We start from the raw sequence: 16,341 nt of genomic DNA on the forward strand, positions 1-16,341 counted from the left end.
GTAAATTGTGACTGCTTTTTGTTGCAATCAATGAATCATAATAGCTCCCTAATGGACTAAAAAACATTGTTGATACCTTGAATGTTTTTCAATGTGCATCTTCAAGGCTAGGCATAATGAGACAAGTAACCTGATTTATCTAGATTATGAAGGATGACAAGACATAAATAGGCATTATGTTAAGTCACTTATAAATCTTTAAACATTTTGTACTCAACATGTATCCAAGCTTACAACATGCATTATCAAAACTAGGTCAAAGCAATAAGAAGCTTGCAACAAATCAAAAGCCAATAGCAACTCATAGCTCCATCCATAGTAGGACCCTCATGTTACCATTAAAAGAACTAGTTATGAGAATTAATTGCATTTTGTGTGCTTCAAGAAACTCCAAGATGGTGAGCTCACTTGTTTTTAATCATGAGAAGCATTGTGATAATGTGCTTTAGCAATTAGAGCTCCTGTAGATTCAATTGCTACAAATGATGCAAGTGAAAAATATATGTTGCAAAGAGTGTATCAAAGAAAGAAACACATACAAGAGCATGAAAGAGAGTGACTTGCTAATATTTCCACCAAATGGTATAATTCTTGTTACATTTCTAATATCTCTTTTAATGGTTTTTTCCATTCCTCAAAAATAGATCTTAATAGGATTGGAAAATCTAATGATATCAAAAAGGAGTAATATAGTTAAGTGGTAAGATAAGGGACTATAAATCCTTCATTCCCTAATTCAAGTCTAGATGTCACCTAGTCTAAGTTTTTCCCATATTATTGGGATTGACTCTTCTTGTCATCAATTTAGATATAAATTGAGATGCTCTAGAGATTTGCTATGGCCTCAAAGAATTGTTTGGTTCACAACCTCTCTCTTAGTTTTCAAATCAAATCAATCCATTGGCAAAGATGGTTCATAAATGATGATTAAGTGCTCTAGCTCCTAAAAATTTAGCACAATGAATGACCCAAGATATTCATTTTACCCACTATGGAATCATTTTCCCTCTAGAAACATCAAAAGATAAGAATGCTGGACTTATCTCGTCTTTGACCGTTTATACAAAAGTCGGTGATTTGGAGCCCTTGCAAAATCCCCTTACTCCAAATGTCTAAATCTCACAAGGATGAACAAATAGTTAATTTATTGGCTAGTGAAGATGATTATTACCAAATAATAATGAAAAATTTATTCAACTTAAGTATGGAGGACCCAAGAAAAAGAGCTTATATCGACAAATTTGTTACCAAAAATTTCTAACCATTATATGGGAACAAGCCCATTTTCCTAAAATGCATCTTTTACATGCGTGCTTGCACATGCACATGTGCACACGTGTACGTACACAGCACACGCATGTGCGCACCATGGAGGAAGAAAGGAACTCTAAATTCTAAACTATGCAAGTGTTTGTGTGTCAATATGTTCAATTTATACTTTGGCAAGAAATGCAACTTTCTTGGCTTCTTTTTTTACTTTTAAAAATTTGTAGGATTCATGTCCCAGGATGTCTTTGGACCAACTTGTTTTGTGTTTGGCTTCTAAGCATGGTTCCTTGCATCTTCTTTACAATTTAACCAAAGGAGATTCTTTGAATCACTTACCTAGGAGTGCAATGAGCATGAGAGAGAGTATCCTCATTTCCCCTTCTTCGTAACTATCAAATTGACCTATCCTTCCAATTAGTTGCATTAGGAGTATGAAGACAATGGGGACAAAGGACAGGAAAGATTCCTATTATTCATTTTCTAGGCTAAATAATGAATTGTTTGCCCTTTCCAATTAGTTGCGTTCAAGATGGGCATTGATGGAAACAAAAGCCAAGCAAGTCTTCAAAAATTTTGAAAACATATGAAAAATTATTTATTGATCACCAATTACTTATACCCATACCTTGGCTTGACCAACACCCTTGGACAATTCTATGGTCTATCATGTGTGCTAATACAAAATGGAGGTATATGCACATCAATTTATTAGTCAATTCCTCGAGGGTGAATTTTTAAGGTGCCGTTAACTAGCTTGCATAACATAAGATAAAAAGTTTTCATGTTTTAAGGCAAGTAGACCACCTTCAAAAGCAACTTCATCAATTTGGTAAGTATATATTGGATTCAACCGCTTTCAAAGGCTTAAAAGTGTCCAAATTGGGCAATGAACATATAATAAACAAAGCTACTAATAGATAGTTAATCAATTTTTTACTCACATCTAACAAGGTATGTGCTTGACATGCTTCATGATCCCATATAGGCAAAAACATCGAGATTTCATTGCTATCCTATCAGCATGTTCAATGTAGTGAAGAGGAAGGACTTAATGTAATGAATTGAAAAGAGTCTTTTAAGTATTGGAAAATTATAAGTACCACTCTTTGTTGTACATTTTCCTTGCTTGAATTTTTTATAACTCCAAATCCTAACAAATTTGCATCACCTTTATGATGGACCAACGTGCTACTATGCTTTGCTGAATGAGCCATGAAAATGGTGAAATATCATCTAAGCAAAATATGGTGAAAACAAATGCCCTCAAACAAAGGCTACTTCACTAGAGTATTTGAGTGTTTGTGCTTCAAGTTGAAAATTGGCAAAGCACCAAATTATCTTACCACATTTTCTAATATATTGAAAGCACATCTACTAGCACCAATAGATTATTCTCAGGTTGACTTTCAAAGCAACCAAGACTCGTGTTTGCAAGGTGTGCTTATGAGCTTTTTTTGAACAAAATAATAGAAAAGCACGCATACCACCATAAACTGCACAAAAACACACACACACATAGTTGTGTTTGATGAATGGACCTTAAAGAACAGTTTTTTTAGAGAGAGGGTACTAAATGATGAGCATGCTAGCGCAAGAACGAAATCAGATGTGAGACAATACAAGCTGAAAAGCCTCTTGCAGCCGAACAACTAAGAATAATGCCTCTTGCAGCCAAACAACTAATCATTATTCTCGACTCGACAGGACCCACCAAGATTCAGCAGATTGAGCTTTCTATTAAGCTGCCCAAATGATGTTGCACTGACATGAACTCTTAGTTGGCAGGAGTTTGATATCTAACTACCATTGTGTTGAGCAAGTAAATGATGATTTGTGCTACTATATCCCCAGAATCCGGGAAAGAATGGTGAATCATATAGACAGTGCTAGCTCTTACTTGTTGCAAAAACTAGCATCAAGATTCACAAAGAGATTCAGAAATTATTCAATCGATAGCATATTGTTACCTCCATTTTGTAGGGCAAATTTGGTTAGTCCCTTCAAATTCCTACATAAATAACATAGAGGAGCAAATGTTACAATCTCAAACCATGCCCACATAGGGGACTTTTGTCAAAGAATGGCTAAGTTGACACTGCCGTGAGGCACTCGTTTAAGCAAATACACTCCCATGAGGTGGCTGCTTGTGAATGAAGTGTGCTTCAGATATTCCTTTCCTTCGATGAAAATTGTAAGCTTATGGAGGAAGCACTGAAGATGGGTTCTAATGTCAATGTCAGAAGCCTCACACAAGCAGAATTCCAACAAAGGGGCCTCCAGGACGACAATTTATCCAAAGAGAAAGTGCTGGTCACTAAGATGAGTACAGGTTAACGGCACTCAGTCTTAATACCTGATTCTGGTGTCTTGCCCCACACTCTTTGTGGTATAAGCCCTCTTATGGATCTAGCAATGCCATCTATCTCATCTTCCTTTTGGTCATAGATATAGAAACCTATGAATAATGTGCCCACAACTGTGAAGAGCAGTGTTGAAATTAGTAAAATCTAAAGAACAGAAACCAAATGCTCAAACCTCTTCTACTACATTTACCAGTGAAGAGCACAGCTGAAAAGGAATATCTGCCTGCAATCTTCATTATGTATGCAGAGGCCATTACCTGAAATGATGACAAATGATGGCAATGGATATTGTCAGGTCTTAGAGAAAACACTCAATGCCTGGATTATGAACCAAATGTTGAAATATACCTTCAGAAAAGACATGGCATTTCGACTTTCCAATGCATCAACCACCACGTCCCATACGGGATTCCAAACACTCCTCAAATACTGGACAGCCAAATTCATTGAGTCTTTAGATACTTCCCGTGGTACAAAAGAAAATTTTGGCACCTGTAACCCAAACCTGAATGTAGGGCATTTTGCAACATCATCAATACTGATAATGCATCATCTTAAACACTAATGAGCATTAAAGCAACTGTTGCTTACACTGAGTGGGGTAAAAAATTCTGAAAATAAGCTGCTGCTGTGAGCAGCAGAAGGAGCTTTGATGTTGCTGCTAACAAAGTAATCCCGGAGCAAAGCAAAAAGTACAAGAGAGCAAACACCCCCAGTGCAAACAAAAAGGTGTGCTTCTCATTTCTCCATAGCAGCAGATCTGCCACTGGAATTGAAAGTATGAATCAGATATACAACCACATTAGAGATCGGTGCCATTCAAGTGAGTGTGGTGAGTATGCTTGCTTGAGGGACATGGAGAGTGTGATTTCATACCTTTTCCACCACCCAGTATTCTATGAGCTTTAGAAAATCCTTCTAGTTCTCGACTTTTAGAGTGAAGTGGCTCAGCCCGTAAATATGAAAATGAGTCAATGGTCCGCTTGACTCCTTCCTGAACACATAACATGAATCAAGTTTTGTTTAATGGAAAGACTTTATGGAAAAGCCCAGTTGATTTTCATCCAAAGAGCACCTCGAGGGAGACAATTGGCTTGTAGCCAAGCAGCTTCACAGCCCTGTCACACTTGAAAGTACGCCAAGAAGTCACTAATCTTAGGCGTGAAGGTGTGAACTGTGGTGGAGAAGCTCCAAAAATGGGCAATGTTCTGTAAGCCCACTCCACCAGAACTGCCAAAGGCATCAGCAATTTGACTGGGAGATGGATTTTGGGCCTAAACAAAATGCAAACACCCAAAACCACAAAAAGAAATGTGATCAGGAGTAGCACTTCTCACCAGTACATGCTTATACAAATTGTATTTGGCCTTAAGATTTTCCTACTATATACACCTGTCATATCCAAGTCCTTCTAAAATTTCTGAGATAAAATCCCAGAATCGGATGGGCTGCATGTTTGTAATAAAATATGCCTGCAATAATGCATTAGCTTTAGTATGCATTGTTTTTAGCATCAAATGAACATTACTCATACAACGTTTTTTCCTTGAAAAACAAAGCATGCACCCATGCTACCTATGCACAAGAGCATGCCCATAAAATATGTGGCATGCATGCAAATAGGCACAAATTTATGGAATGGAAGCATTCATGCTTAAGGTGAAAGGATTACTTTTCCTGCAGCCACATCAGCCCCATGGAACTTTTCAACATCCAAGGCTTGTTCGGCACAAATATGAGCATGAGCCACATTTTCCACATACGTGAAATCATACATGTTTTTCCCATCTCCCAAAATAAACTGCAAAAATAATAAATTCTGAAACATTAGCCATCATAAACACCTCCCATTCCACAAGTCAATACACTTGAGCAGTCCAATGCAACAGCATCCACATTGGATTTAGAACCGCCTAGCACTGATACAACATATTCTATGTAATTAAAAGGAAAAGTTTATACCTTCATCTTTCCTGATCTTGCACCAGCAACAAGCGATGGGACAAGCAACCTGTCACCAGGGCCAAACAGACTACTTGGACGTAAAGCACACGTAACCAAACCAGACTTCCCATTTGCACTCAAAACAAGAGCCTCTGCTTGTGCTTTGGTTTCGGAATATGGATCATTATGCTGCAACTTAAACACTTCCATCAGCCCTGGCTTCATCAAAGCTTCCCTATAGTAAAATGATTGAGCAATAAATGCATGCACACCTTGTCAGGGTATGGTAATGTCTCATCACCATCAATAATGCTATGCACGCCATCAAAAACCGTGCTTGGTGAGCTCGTGTATATTAGCTTCTTTACATTACAGACAATGCATGCTTCTATGACATTCTTCGTCCCTGCATAAGCCACTATAACATGTAAATTTTACTAGTAGCTGGGAAGAAGACAACTTCTTCACACTAATATATTACTGACCTTTTACACTGACATTGTAATGTAAGTTGAAGTCATTAATTGATGAATCTGGAGCTGCCATGTGGAAAACTGCAAAAGCTCCCCTGCATGCTGCAACTCAGCCATGAAAAAGACACATGAATTGAGTGCATTGATTCAGATTAAGGAGAAAACATTAAGCATACAAAGCTTACATAAAAATTGTGCACATGCATGTGTATATATGTGGATGACAGATATCAAACTGCTCACTTGCTCTCTCCTGCAGCCCCCATGCCATGAAGTCTGCCAATCATCGTGCCAACTCTCTTGTCACTCTAACGTGTAAGTCTGTAGTAACCTAATCACTGTTTTCAACCAGGTGGCCACTTTTTCAGTGGGTATATTGGCACATGCTATACCATGAAATCCATGTTTTGATCTAGCAAAAGGGTCCATGTAATTCTGCCCTGTGTGGGTTCCATGGCTTCAAAGTTCATGTGTCTGTGTCTTCAGTCATTATTCCACTCGCACACACTTTGACATGGTATCATCACCAGAACTTGTCTTTTGTTTGTCCCTGCTGCTACATTTAACCCTCTATTAGATGATCAGCCGCAACTAATTTCATCTCAGCCTGCAAGGTGTCTACTGCCCCCACAGAGGCATTGATCAGGATCAACTGCAATTTTCAACTATGTTTTGGCTACTTCCATTTATATTTGTGTTAATTAGCATCAGTTCCAGCCATGCCTCAACTAACTGAGGCCTTTTAGCAGCATTTCTCGTTAATTCAAGCAAATTCAGTCATCCAGTCATGTCTGTGAATTTGTGTCAGAGCACACAGACTGCTGAGCCATTTGTATCTTCTGTCCAGATTAAGATTGGGGCAACTTTTGTCAAAATAGCAGCAGCAGAGGGGAACACACAATGAAGAGCAGAGGTGAAAGCAATAAACTCGGACTGATGAGGAAACAAGGGCCCCACAAGGGAAACCCCTCCATGTGTTAAAGAGGGCATTGATAAGAGAGGGGAACAGACCCACCAAGTGATGTCTACACCAAAGGACAAGAAAGACAGCACTAGGATCCTCTATACACACACACACACACCCCCCTGCAGAATGTAGAAGTAGAGAGCCGGGGCTCAAGAAGACATGATCACCTGCACTCAATCTTTGATGTCAAAATCTCATAAAGGAAATGCTGGAAAGAAGCTTCCAAAGCATTTGCTATCCAGATTTAAGATTGAGGCAACTTTTGTCAAATTGGCAGCAGAAGAAATTCAATAATGTAATTGAAACTTGTCAAGATTGTGGGAGAGAAGGAAGGAGTCTCACTTGTAGCTTTCTTGCTTGCACAATGGGGGAATACACACAAATGTGGAGGCTGAAAACAGTTTTCCTCTTCTTAGTTGTGCAAGCCAAAAGAACTCTAGTACATAGAAATAGAAGAACCCTATATATGGGTCTCAAACCAAACTCAACTAACTAAGGTGGCATACTAACTGAGCCACGAACTAGAGTAGATAAGGATAGCTGTCATCTAGCTATTATTCATGGGCGGTGTACCAACCGTATCTGCAACTGACAAGTCGGTGACATAAATGCATAACGGTCACCCTGGCATATCACGAGTGGAGCTCGATATCTCAATACTCCCCCTCGAGCTCAATCCCAATTCCTGCACACCAAGCAGGTCTCTAAACTTGCGCAGCTTCTCTGCGCCCAATGCCTTCGTAAATATGTCAGCTACCTGATCCTCTGTGCTGACATAAACTAGATCAATAAGACCTAGTAAAACCCTCTCCCACACATAGTGATAATGCACCTAAATGTGCTTTGTTCTAGCATGATAGACTGGGTTATTTGCCAAGTGTATACTACTCATGTTGTCACAATAAATGACAACTGGCCCATCTGTAGACTGATACATATCATAAAGTAGCTTATGCAACCAAGCTACCTCACATGCAGCCATTGCTGCGCCCCTGTACTCAGCCTCTGTGCTCGACAAGGCAACTGTAGGCTGTTTCTTGCTGCTCCAAGTGACTGCAACACTCCCAAAAGAGAACACATATCCACTGGTAGATCGTCTATCAGAAATACTACCAGCCCAATCAGCATCAGTGTATCCATGCAACTGTATCTGAATCCCAATCTCATAAAATAGTCCATACTGCAATGTGGACTTCACATACTTGAGTATGCGTCTAGCCGCATCCAAATGCGGTTTCCTTGGAGCCTGCATAAACTGACTTACCAATCCAACACCATAGCTCAAATCTGGCCTGGTAATAATCATATAAATGAAACTTCCTACTATGCGTCTGTACATAGTAGAGTCTTCCAGAAGCTCACCTGCATCTGCGCTCAACTTCACATTCTGCTCCAAAGGAACTGAAATAGGCTTACAGCCTGTCATCCCATATTTGGACAGCATGTTCAATCCATACTACCTCTGCAAGAGCCATATCCCACTTGGTAATCTAATCACCTCAATGCCCAAGAAATAACGCATCTCTCCCAAATCCTTCATCTCAAACTTCTGTTTCAATAGCATTTTCACATGAAGAATATCTTCATCACTGTCACCTATCATAATCAAATCATCAACATAAATGACAAGTAGCATAATACATTTCTCTATTTTTCTCACATAAAGTGAGAAATCTGCCTTGAAAATCTGAAAGCCAATAGTGACAAGATACTGTCTTATCTTGTCAGACCATGCTCTAGGTGCTTGCTTCAAGCCATACAAGGCTTTCTTCAACCTGCAAACAAACTCAGGATGAACAACATGCACATAACCTGGTGGCTTCTCCATATAGACCTCTTCTTGCAAATCACCATGCAAGAAGGCATTCTTTGCATCCATCTGATATAAAGACCATCCTTTTGATGCAGCCATAGCAATGACTGCTCTTACGGTTGCCATCCTTGCAACCGGATTGAATGTTTCTTCATAATCAATGCCATATGTTTATGCATATCCCTTGACTACTAATCTTGCCTTGTATCTATTCACAGAACCATCTGCATTGTGTTTCACCTTATAAGCCCACTTACAACCAATTGCATTATTATCTTTAAGCAAAGGTACCAATTTCCATGTAGCATTTGCTTCCAAGGCATCCATTTCTTCATCCATGGCTTTCTTCCATTTTTCTTTTCCCATGGCTTGCTCAAAAGAAGTGAATTCTGGTTCCTGTATCACTTTGACCATATATGCATAGTGAATGACTGTAAATCCATCATATTTCAACCTATCCACAGGATACCTAGCTCTGGTAGACCTGCGCAAAATAGGTTCACTCCCAGGTGCTCTCAAAACATCCCTGGTCTTCCTTACTCCAGGTGTAACAATAGAAGGAATACCCAACTCATCATCAATGCTCTGTTCTGAGCCACTGGATTCACCATCCATATAAGAGTGACCTGCATTTACATCAAACATGGGCTGATCTACCTTCTTTTTTCCTTTTCGTGATACCTGCATACCACTATCTGCATTGGTTTGAGAAGATTCTCCTGATCTCAATCTGCCTGTCCATGGCGAAGAATGTAAACCACTGCTAGAGGACGCTCCAGGTCCACTAATATCTTGTGACTGCTACTGTGAATTCTGTGCAGCATAACCATTTTGTGCATCTACATTATCAATCACATTTACTGGTTTATACCAGCTACTCATCTCATCAAAAACATCTCTGCTCACTGTAAACTTACGAGTAGAAGGGTTATAGTATCTATACCCTTTCTACTACAGAGAGTAACCAATAAAGATGCACTTCTCAGCTTTTGGATCCAACTTGGATCTCAACTCATCTGGCACATGAACATAGGCAATGCAACCAAAAATTTTCAAATGAGATATCTGGTTTTCTACCAGTATACCTCTCCTCTGGAGTCATCCCATGTATTGCTGCAGTGGGAGTCATGTTCATTATGTAGACTGTTGTAGCAACTGCCTCAGCCCAATAAAAATCTGGCAGGTCTTTTTCATTGAGCATGGCACGAGATACCTCTCAAATATGCATGTTTTTTCTTTCTGCAATTCCATTTTGTTGCGGGGTATGACTACATAAATATTGCTGCTTTATGCCATGCTTCTGCAAGAACCTTGCAAACTCATTTAAGAGGTACTTTTCCCCTCCATCTGACCTTAGGCATTTTATTTGCAGTCCTGTTTCTTTTTCAACTATAGCTTTAAGAGTTTTAAAATGCCCAAAAACTTCACTTTTCTTTTTCATAAAATACACCCAAACTTTCCTGCTATAGTCATCAATAAAAGTGACAAAATAATTATAGTCTCCAAGAGATGCAGCTTTAGTAGTCCACACATCAGAGTGGATTAATTCCAATCGCTTCTTACTCTCTTGAACATGTCTAGGAAATGGTTTCCTTGCCTGTTTTCCAAATTGACAAGCTTCACATACCTTACGCATTTCTGTAACCTTGAATTTAGGCAATCCTGCAACAATATTTTGGGCTTGCATTGATTTAAGTCGCTATACATTAGCATGACCAATGCGTTTATACCAGATATCAATATCTGCAACTACACCGGTCCCATGTGCAAACATTGCTACACTCAATTCAGGCATGTCTGCATTCAACGTAAACATTCTGCCCTTCTTCTTTCCTTTTGCTATCAAGCGACCTTTATTTTTCATATCCTCAACAAAGCATCCATGAGAATTAAATCTGACCTGCAAGCCCTGCTCAACCATTTGACCAATAGAAACCAGGTTCTTGGTGATATTCGGGACATGAATACATCCGACAGGTATTTCTTTTTCCCATCCTGCATAGACAAAGGAATTTTTCCAATCTTCACAATAGGATGCGCAGTATCATCACCAATCTCCACAAATCCTGGTTTTTCCATTTTCCTTACATCCTGCATCTATTCTGCATGACCTGTCATGTGGTTTGATGCACCTGAGTCAACATACCACACATCGTTTCTTTCTTCTGCACTTGTTACAGAATTGGTCATGTGCTGCACCATAAACAAATGCTCATTTCTGTCATCACCCTGTCTACTAGAAGATGTATAATTCCCTTGTTGCAATTTTTCATTCATGATATCATTGCCTCTTTGCCATTCACCACGACCTCTTTGGCTCCCCCTGCCTCTAGAGTTACCACGTCCTCCTCCAAAGAACTAGTATTCTTGAGTTTGTTGCATATTCTGATTTCTACCACGGCCTCCAAATCGGCCTTCTCTACCTCTGCCTCTACCTCTTCCAGCATTTGAGTAGAAGACAGCTTCTTTTGAAGTTCCTCCTGAAGAAGATGCACTACCATTTCTCTGCTCCTCAGAAATTAGAAGAGCAATCAACTCCTCAAAATCAAGAAATCTTTCACGGACAGACATGGATGTTCGAAACTGTGCATAATCCTTTCCTAGACCATTCAAGGTCACAGAAACTAAATCATCATCTTCCATTGGCGACCCAATGAAAACAAGTGCATCTACAATCTTCTTCACCTTCATGTGGTAGTCATTGATGCTCATACTTTCTCTTTGCACATTGTACAACTCTTACTTGAGCTACATTTTCCTGGCTTGCGTATTTGTGCTATACATTTTTGACAAAGTATCCCATGTCTCCTTTAGCGTACTTGCATCTTGAATATGCACAATCATAGAGTCTGAAATGCTGATAGACAGCCAGTACATAACTTTTCTGGCTCTCTCATGCTATGCTTTAAATGTCTGTATTTGCTGTTGATTGGGAACATCAGGAAAAACTGGTTCTTTTTCATTTCTTGCAACGAATTCCCAATATCATTTTCCCATAAGGAAATTCGTCATTCTAAACTTCCATGCTTGGAAGTTGTTCTTGTCAAGCTTTTCAGTAACAATCTGTGAAAGAGAATCAGACGCCATTACAGAACACTGCAAAAAATTCTCACTGCAAAGAACACAGCTTCAGCCTCACAATGGTAAATCTGCAAAACTGACGAAAGTGGTATTTGACCACAATCACTTTCCAGTGACGATTTTGCATCAACAGGCAACAAGGATGATTCTGTAACTCCCAATGTCTCTGCGCACAGGCATACGATGCAATTTCTACAGTAACTTTTCACCGACCTGTAGAACAGTGGTCACACAGCATAAAACTGGGCCTTTTTCTGAGTGCGTGCAGAGAACTTCCGCCTCCAAAACAGGCCTCGAAATGGCCTCAAATCAAAAAAACAGAGCAATCAAGGGCTAAAGCCCTAGCCCGCAGCATACACTGCCCTCTTGCTACACCGCGAAGGGTGTCTCAATCTGAGACAATGCACTCTTGCACTTTCCGACTGTGCTACCTGCAAAGACTTGCTCTCAAAGCAAAAAAATTAAAGTAACATTGATCCTCTTACCAGAACACCGCGAACTTGGTTTGCTTTCTTGAGCTCCTTACCATGAACAAGGCTCTGATACTATGTCAAGATTGTGGGAGAGAAGGAAGGAGTCTCACTTGTAGCTTTCTTGCTTGCACAATGAGAGAATACACACAAAGGTGGAGGCTGAAAACGGTTTTCCTCTTCTTAGTTGTGTAAGCCAAAAGAACTCTAGTGCATAGAAATAAAAGAACCCTATATATGGGTCTCAAACCAAACTCAACTAACTAAGGTGGCCTACTAACTGAGCCACGAACTAGAGTAGATAAGGATAGCTGTCATCTAGCTATTATTCATAGGCAGTGTACCAACCGCATTTGTAACTGATAAGTCGGTGACATAAATGCACAACGATCACCCTAGCATATCACGAGTGGAGCTCGATATCTCAACAAAACTTTGGTACTAAGACTCATCAAGCTCCAAATTATAATTATTTAAATGTGCTCATGAAACTTCATTAGTTATTAACTAGTTTTCAGCTTCTCATCATTGAACCTTTGTGATTGATGACCTGGCCATGTCATGCACAACTTATGCAATATCTCACATACCCAACGAGATCACACATTAATCCCGAGCTTGGAAAAACACATCCTTGTGACACTTAGACTAGAACTACCACTTTCAGATGGAGATAAGGCCCTTTTAAGAGAAGGTTTAATTTTAAGTATGGGTAAAATACCCTTGGTCTTTGAATGACAATTGTCATCAAGATGACCAGATTTTTTGCAAAGCATACAATATCTATTCTTCTTGGGCATGTGCCGCCAAGAAGGTCTTTGTTTACGTGGTTCCTTATCACTCATATTTCCCTTCAATGAGGTAGGCTGATCATTGGCACAAGAGGGGGAATCTTTCCTTTTGATCGACTCGAAAGAGTAGTGCAGCGTGCAAGAGGGGAGCATTCCCAACACAACAATACTGGGGGACAGTGACGCACTTGTTGAAATATCAGAGTGGAAGCATGAGAGTGTGCACAAGAGGGAGAGAGAGAGAGAGAGAGAGAGCAAGTACAAGAAAGAAGAAGATCTTGCTTAGTAAGTTGTTTGCAAGTACAACTAGTACACTCTCCTCAACTGTGACAGTAACCTTTAGGCAGTTTATATAGCCGCTAGAGAAGTTAGGGTTAGAATTTCCCCTTGCTCCCCTATACTCCAATTCATTTACACCTAGCTACCCTTATTCACCCTTGTATACATAGGATTTACATGCCTGTCTTTCAACAGCACTTGCAATTAATTGGGAGGTGCATAGTGCACAAGAGGCATAGCACAAAGTGGTACACACTTGGGGATAGAAAATGTGAGCTAAAGAAGCCCTGAAGCCTATAAGAGGATCTGAAGTAGCTTGTTACAAGATTGGATAACCTATTGTGGGTCTAAAGAAAGACTTTGAATCTAATGTGCAAGAACCTAAATGATTGGATAGAGAAGAAATGGGTAGAAATTGAGAATGCAAATTACTAGACTCATGCTCATATGAAACAGAAGCTGTAGATATACCTCAATGAGATATTTTGCTTATAAAGCTTCCCCTTGTTCATATCATTGCTAGTGTAGGTCTCCATAGCAACTTACAATCAATTCCTATATAGCAAGAGAAACAAATCAAAGAACACTAAATTCATACAATTCAAAAGGATTACACAAACTTACTATCGTGTCTTGCTAAGATATACAATTCAAAAGAATTACACAAACTTGCTATTTTTTGTCTTGCTAAGATGAAGACATTGGAAAGGCAATCATTGCCAAGAATTACACAAACTTACTATTTTTTTGTCTTGCTAAGATGAAGACATTGGAAAGGCAATCTCCCCCAACTCAAAGTGGCCATCTTCAACGACTAGTTGCCACAATGAGACGTATCTTTTGAAAAAGGAATATGAAGAGGAGAAGATTTGGGCCCAATACTTTTTGTTGATCAATTTCAAAACCTCCACATTTATCATCCTCCCAAGAAATTATGAATCAGAACAAGAAGAGAAAGAAGCATTGCTCCCCATGTAGATCCACATGTCAAAACAATCTTTCCATGGGTGAAGTTGACTAAGACATCATGAGTCAATGTGTGTCATTGTTACAAAATACAAAGTGCAAAACCCAAATGCAATCGTTATAACTCTCACAAAACCCAACACTCATGATATAAAACAGTTTACTCTTGGAAAGAGCACTAGCTTTGATATTGTATGAAGATACACTGGTTTGTAGAGAAAATACAATTTGCATAAGTCAATGTATGTCATGTCAAAAATAACAGGTATGCTTTGATACTATGTCAAAATAGGCAACAATGCAAAGAGACAATAGGGTTTTCCGGGAGTAACACAGAGTGTGTACGGCAAACACTAAGAGATAAGAGAAACTAAAAAACACAAGAAAAACACGCTAATGATGCATTGACCCATGCTATGAAAAGAAAAGCAGATACAACAGAGCCGAAGCTCAAAAGATAACTACACCATCCTGTCTGAATCACGCAACAGCACCTGTGGGAAATCTCACAACGAAGGGAGTGAAATGCAATCCTCTAAATAGTGGGCTGTCGAAGTAATCACCAAAAGGTGAAAGATAGCTGTCGAGGGAGCGAACTATAGTCCTTTGATGCTGTCGGAGATGTGGAAGATAATCATCAATTGTCAAGGGAGCGAACCATAGTCCTCTAATGCTAGGGAGTGACCAGGGCAGCAAAACACAAATCCCAAAGTGTCAGAGCTGTCAAACACAAGGAGAGCAACCCAAATGTTGACACCATGTGGATAATGATGACGTCAGATGATGGAAGATAAGCCGGGCTGCAAAAACGCAAGTCCCAACAGCCTCTGACCAGATGAGTGACACCATGTGATGGAGAAGCCACGCTGCAAAAATGCACGTCCTAGCAGTCCTTGTGATAGACGAGTGATGAAATCACTGACGCTCGGTGATGTAAACTATCACCGGAGGCTAGGATGTTGACGCCAAGCTAGAGATGACAATGCCATGTAAGGAAAAGGCCTTTAAACTGAAAAAAGCAGGTGAAGGTGGAGCCTAAAAGAGAACGGTGTTGACGTTGAGTAGATGATGGTGACGCTAGGTGGAAGATGCTCCAAACACAAGGTCTGATGCTGAAACAAGGCACTTGAAGCAGAAGAGGAAGGGTGAAGGCAGCCACAAGTCACGAACTATAATGTCCTCTTGAAGGTGTGTGAGGGCAATGGAAGGGGCTGGTGAGAGAAGGGAAGTGGTGGTGGTGACCAAAGATGGTGGTCAAGAATGACTGAAGAGAGAGAAGTGGTAACAAATGAAGTGACTACCTATTTATAGGTATAAGTTGTCTAGGATGACGCACCACTACGTGGGCACCCACTGAAAAAGTGGCCAAAATGTGGACACCGGCCCTTCTTGGGACTGTAAATGCAAAACCCTAAATGAAGTGTGTAAACTAAAGAAGTGGTTTCTCAACGTGTCGTTTATACAAAATGTAAAACACAAAGCCCAAACGCACTCGTTATCACTCTTGCAAAACCCAACACTCATGATATAGCACAAGTTACTCTTGGAGAGAGCACCAACTTTGATACCATATGAAGATATACTAGGGTTCGCAAAGAAAACCAGAGCGTATGAACATGATTAATAGACACTGAACTCGAAAAAGAGCACAAAAGAAGAAGAAAAAGAAGAAGAAGCTGAAAAATAATTGAATGCTAAATAAAAGAATAATGAAGGAAAAAACACAATCATGGACCTAAAGGAGTAAATGACTTTCCAACAGCCACTACCTCTCATGAGAGTGAACTGAGGGAGTGTTGAAAGGTGTCATCCTCCATGAATGCATCCCAAGTGCAGCAAACCCCCAATGTTGGGCAAGAAATCTGGTGCATGGGGCCAAAGACAGCAAGACAACAAGCTAGATGTCAAAATGCAGTCGTGTTTAG

General features: G+C 39.8%; 1 protein-coding gene across 3 annotated transcripts in view; it reads right to left on the reverse strand.

Moving 5' to 3' along the window:
* Positions 1 to 2,794: 2,794 nt before the first annotated feature.
* LOC148025042 (3beta-hydroxysteroid-dehydrogenase/decarboxylase-like) overlaps positions 2,795 to 16,341 on the reverse strand; it is a 47,626-nt gene continuing 34,079 nt past the window's right edge. Inside the window, exons 3-14 of one of the 3 annotated variants that reach the window (XM_087694742.1) lie at positions 6,062 to 6,151; positions 5,849 to 5,982; positions 5,595 to 5,765; positions 5,305 to 5,433; positions 5,025 to 5,104; positions 4,708 to 4,906; positions 4,509 to 4,626; positions 4,224 to 4,398; positions 3,981 to 4,137; positions 3,823 to 3,889; positions 3,623 to 3,745; positions 2,795 to 3,277 (exon numbers count right to left, since the gene is read on the reverse strand). In XM_087694742.1, the coding sequence (XP_087550868.1) occupies positions 3,270 to 3,277; positions 3,623 to 3,745; positions 3,823 to 3,889; positions 3,981 to 4,137; positions 4,224 to 4,398; positions 4,509 to 4,626; positions 4,708 to 4,906; positions 5,025 to 5,104; positions 5,305 to 5,433; positions 5,595 to 5,765; positions 5,849 to 5,982; positions 6,062 to 6,151 (1,451 nt within the window). In that variant the 3' untranslated portion in view covers positions 2,795 to 3,269. Of the gene's footprint in view, positions 3,746 to 3,822; positions 3,890 to 3,980; positions 4,138 to 4,223; positions 4,399 to 4,508; positions 4,627 to 4,707; positions 4,907 to 5,024; positions 5,105 to 5,304; positions 5,434 to 5,594; positions 5,766 to 5,848; positions 5,983 to 6,061; positions 6,152 to 16,341 lie in introns of all 3 variants that reach the window. The other 2 variants (XM_087694740.1, XM_087694743.1) reach the window with 2 other exon arrangements.

Source organism: Lygodium microphyllum, chromosome 15 (genome assembly GCF_053477565.2).
Source record: "Lygodium microphyllum isolate KBCC chromosome 15, Lygodium_microphyllum_v1.1.10, whole genome shotgun sequence".
Taxonomy (NCBI): domain Eukaryota; kingdom Viridiplantae; phylum Streptophyta; class Polypodiopsida; order Schizaeales; family Lygodiaceae; genus Lygodium; species Lygodium microphyllum.